The following is a 5,000-nucleotide window of genomic DNA, read 5'->3' on the forward strand; positions in this document are numbered from 1 at the left end:
TGGAACGTGAAAGGCGCTCATTTGAAATGATTTTTCAGTGTAATTGAAAAATAAATAATCTAGGCAATTTTGGCATTTTTGTGAATAAATGAAGCTTTTACTGAGCCTAAAAAAACGCTTCTTTATTTTGTTCTCATTTATCATATATTTGGCTATTTTTACTTGCTGCTTGTCTTCTCTTTCATTTAGCTTTCCATCCTTCTTTTTTATTGAGGGTTTGCTAGTGGAATGAACCAGAGGGAAGAAAATGTCGTCCAGTGTTCGTTCTACGGTTTAGTTAAATGCAACGGGAAAAACAGCAAACTCTCAACAGCGAATTTGCATGTTTTATTAGCTTTTGTCTATTGATGCTAAGTATTTCGTGATAGAAATTAAATTCTCCACTTTTAAAAAGGGCCCCCAAAAGTAAGGTTGTTTCTGCTTTATTATATAACTTAATTTCAAATATGTAGAGGCCGCATGTTTATTTACCAAGATCTCATAACGTTCAAAATTACATAGTAAATTTTATGATTATTTACGGTAAGATTTATTTATTCATTTACTATTATTATTGTTGTTATGTTCACTTGTTCATACTGAAAGTCATTCATTTTTTGTGAGGGGCGAGTGTACGTTAATAAAGAATCTACCGCGGGGAAACGGATTTAAATAGTGCTATATGACCGTGATGTCTACCACGTTGATTTGTTATAACTATCAACCATTAACGATAAAAGTTGGAGACGTTGGAAACCACTTCCACACCTATTTATTGGTTATTATGATAACCATCTCTATTAATATTATTCGTATTGCTGTTTTGTTGTCATTGTAGTAGTGTTTTGCTATTTCAACTATTATCATCTCCACTATTATTAGCAAAGCTCTTCGCGGCCATGACCCTCCTTTCCCTCGCCTGCAAGCACGCTAAGGTAAGACCCGCCCCTGGCACGCCCGTGACCCCTCCCTCCCCACCCCCAGAGTGCGGCCGGACCTACCAGGAGAACGCGGCCACCTTCTCCTCGCCGTCCTACGTCAACTCGGCGCCGCCGCCCGGAGGGGAGAAGTGCGAGTGGCGGATCACGGCCACCCACGGCGAGCGGATTGTGCTCAACGTCACCCACATGGATATCTTCAAGAGCGACGGATGCAAGACGGACTTCCTGGAGATTCGCGACGGGTACTGGCACAAGAGTCCTCTGCTGGGTGAGTGACGCGGCTGTTTTAGTTTGTTTAAATTTTATTTCATTCGATTTCGTTTCGTTTTATTTTTTTGGAGTGGGAGGGGGTGAGGATGGGGCGGGGGGGGGGGTTTCCTTTGTTGCTGGTGTGAATTGCTTTAGTGCTGTTGCTGCGGGTGCTCCGTTTCGTTGCTTTTCTGTCTGTTGCAATATCTCCTCGTTTTATACATCTCTCCCTCTCCCATTCCCACTTCCTCTCCCTCTGTCCATCTATTCGTCTGTTTCTGTCTCCATTTTATCTACCTATTTTTTCATCCTCTCCCTCTCGATCTCCTCGGTTTTCCTTCTTCTCTCTCTCCCTTGTTTTCTTGTTTGTCTTCATCTTACCACCCCATCATCAACATCATCATCATCATCCCCCACCTCTCTCTCTTTCTCTCTCTCTCTCTCTCTCTCTCTCTCTCTCTCTCTCTCTCTCTCTCTCTCTCTCTCTCTCTCTCTCTCTCTCTCTCTCTCTCTCTCTCTCTCTCTCTGACAGCCAGGGTGCAGTCCATGGGCTCACTGTATTTAACCCAGAAAACGTGGTAACTAGAAATATCCTTCACTAGACTTTTACACGGGAGTTGCTGGGACATCAGATACAGACAAACTCTCTAAGTCTGCAATGGACTGCCACGGAGACATAGGTTATCAGTACGCTATGCAATATGTATAGATGCAGTTTTAAAGACAAATCCAGTTTCATATCACCACAACAAACTGTGCAAGGCGCCCAAATCACATAATCTTACCTATTACTTACTTCGTTGCACGAAAACTGCATCTTATCGATCAAGTAGTACTGTCCACGATTAGCACTTATTGAATATTTTAAGTTTGTTATAACCACTAGTCTTGTCTTTGACACAAGACTATGACACAATCCTTCAGGCATATATATAATGCAGATGTCTACCTGATAGCCCTCTGCACAAACAAAGGCACACTCAGTTTGGATAGATGCTTTGGTATCTTACAGGGAATCTACACATAATATATATATGTGTGTGTGTGTGTGTGTGTGTGTGTGTGTGTGTGTGTGTGTGTGTGTGTGTGTGTGTGTGTGTGTGTGTATTTTTTTTTTTTTTTTTTTTTTTTTTTTTTACCATATCTCTCTCTTTCTTCCCCCTTTTCCTCCTCAATCTCTTCATTCTCCTCCTCCTCCTCCACAGTCTTCTTCTTCCCCCTCCCTTCTCCCTATCTCCTTTTCCTTCAGTTACCTATTGTGTTTACAGTGCATCCTTCTTCACCCCCCCCCCCCCCAGAAGACTCACCCGATATCCACCTATTTATTTCCCTTTCGTGGGCGGCTCACAAACAGGGCTTCGGAACTGTTTATTGTGGCTGGCGAGTGGCGATGGCGTAAGCCGTGACGTCTCGCCGTTTTTGTAACTCCGATCCAGCATTCACGCGACTCCCCCCCCCCCTCTCCCCCGCCCGTCCGCCCCCGTTCGCGAGGTTTCAGCTTGCATGCGGAGAGGGGAAGAGGGGAAGAGGGGAAGAGAAAGAGACTTTTTCGGTGTTGTATGGCATTTGTTTGTTATTTGTTTTATTTTGTTTTACTTTATTTATTGGTTTTGTATGTGTGTGTGTGTGTGTGTGTGTGTGTGAGAGAGAGAGGGGGGGGGGGGGGAGAGGGAGGGAGGGTGTATACGTATGTGTAAACTTTATTCGTGTTGATGTGTCTCTAGCCATCGGTTTATTACGGTAGTACGTACCTCCTTAACGCATATTTAACATCTTTCTTTCCTGGTCATGTTCCGATTTCAAGTTTCAAGCCACTGTCCCTACCTCGACTCTGTTCCTAAGTCCTCCATATTGTCCCTACCCATTTACCTACCTGTACCTGTCCCTTTTACCTGTACCTCTGCCTTTACACTTAGATCAACCCCTACCCCGTTCTCTGCCCTTATTTATATTTCGACCTATTCCTATATCCACCCCTTCTCCTGTCCCTACATCTGCCTGTACCCTACCCCTACCTCTACCTCTACCTCTACCTCTACCTCTATATGTCCTCCTACCTCTCATAGTCCTTCCTTACCTCTGCTGCCCCAACTACGCTCCCCCGCCCCTACTTGTACACTCCCGCCCTGCCCCAGCTGCCTCCTCCCCTGCCTTCCCGCGACCCCCTGCCCCCGCCCCGCCCCGCCCACGCCACCGCCACCACCCTAAGCCTCGTCTCCATAACAGCTGAGAAAGCCATGAGCGGACGTGGGCCATGAGGAGACGACCTCCCGCGACCATGACACACTTGGGTCGAACTTTGACCTTTTTTATGGGAGACCTCCGATCACTCTTTCTCTTGCTCTTTCTCTTGCCTTTTCTTCTTCTGTCGGTGTCGTATTTTGAGGCTTTCCTCTTGGTTTTTAATCCTTTCACTCCACGTCTTTTCTTTTTATTTCTGAATGTCTCTTTTTATTTCGTTCGATTTCGTTCTCTATTTTTTTCTTCCTCGTTATGTTTGTTTTCGCACTCATTTTCCCTTCTTTCTCTTCTCATTTCTTCCTTTTTGGTTTCTTTGTTTCCTCCTCTTCTTTCCGAACTCGCATACCCTTATATTCCCATTTTCTTTCTTATAATTCCCATTTTCTTATAATTCCCATTTTCTTATAATTCCCATTTTTTGACATTTTCTTTCTTATGATTCCCATTTTCTTTACTACAATTCCCACTTTCTATAGTTACCCTTTTTCTTATAATCCTCTCCCTCCCTCTTCACCCTTTCTCCCTCCTTACCTATTCTGTCTGCTGCCCCATCTTCAATACACAAATGCACACATTCGAAAATAAACGCCGCATCGACCACACATCAGGTCACAGCAGGAGTTACGTGAAAGTGAAGAATCTGGTCGAATCATTTAACTGCCGCCATAGCAGTGTTGTCGCCGTTAAAAGCGGTGATGATAATTGTGATTTATGGGTATGTTTAGTGGAAGCAAGGAAGGAGAAAACAGGAAGATGAAGAAACAAATAATTCGGTGTTGGAAAGTTTCCCGCTCAAGACTAAGGGAAAACTCAAGTAAAACGGAGGGCCAATTTTTGAAATATCGTTTTTGTATGAGATACTTATGCATCTAACTATTCATCTATATGTCACCTACAGCCTCTGCATATATCTCTGTCATTATTTTCTTTCTTATTCCCGTCTTCTCCCCCCTCTTACATTCTCTCCCGTCCATTATCTCTTCGTTTCTCCCTCTAGCTTCCTTTTATTTATTCCCATTCATTCCCTCTCTCTCCTCTTCCCTTGCTCTCCTCCCTCTTCCTTTGCTCATTTTGTCACGCACCCCCCCCCCCCCCTTGTCTCATCGGCTCCTCATTTTGTGTTTACTCGTATTTATTTGCAAGTAATCGCGCAAGTGTTCGCCTGAACGAGGAAAAAGGTCATTTGGGTGTTCGAACGAGGTGATTATTCACGTGACTTAGCGAGCTCTCGATGTGCAAACACGGTAGCTGATTGGCTGGTCTTAAATAGCCAATAGCAATCGGCCGCGTCTCCCAAGCACCAGGAAAGCCCACGCTGATTGGCGAAAGGAGAGAGAGAGAATAAGATAGGATGGATAAGAAAAATGATGATGTTGATGGTAATCGGTTTTACTTCCAGGGAGGCCAGATATTATAAGATGAAAGGGCGACATAGAGGAGATTATTTTCAAGTTTATTGGAACAAAATCGCAGAGGGACGAAGTAGAGAAGAGAGGGAAGAGAAGGAATGGGTCAAAGAAGGTAGAATTAGGAGACATCAGAAAAGGAATAAAGAGAAGTGACGAGAATGGGACATCCCTGTAAACGCAA

General features: G+C 44.1%; 1 protein-coding gene across 1 annotated transcript in view; it reads left to right on the forward strand.

Annotated features, from left to right (window-relative positions):
- The first annotated feature begins 863 nt into the window (after positions 1-863).
- The window catches only part of LOC125034264 (tolloid-like protein 2), a 29,011-nt gene continuing 24,874 nt past the window's right edge, over positions 864-5,000 (forward strand). The window contains exon 1 of the mRNA XM_047626006.1: positions 864-1,188. Within this exon, the coding sequence (XP_047481962.1) occupies positions 879-1,188 (310 nt within the window). The 5' untranslated portion in view covers positions 864-878. The remainder of the gene's footprint in view (positions 1,189-5,000) is intronic.

Source organism: Penaeus chinensis, chromosome 17, assembly GCF_019202785.1.
Source record: "Penaeus chinensis breed Huanghai No. 1 chromosome 17, ASM1920278v2, whole genome shotgun sequence".
Lineage (NCBI taxonomy): Eukaryota > Metazoa > Arthropoda > Malacostraca > Decapoda > Penaeidae > Penaeus > Penaeus chinensis.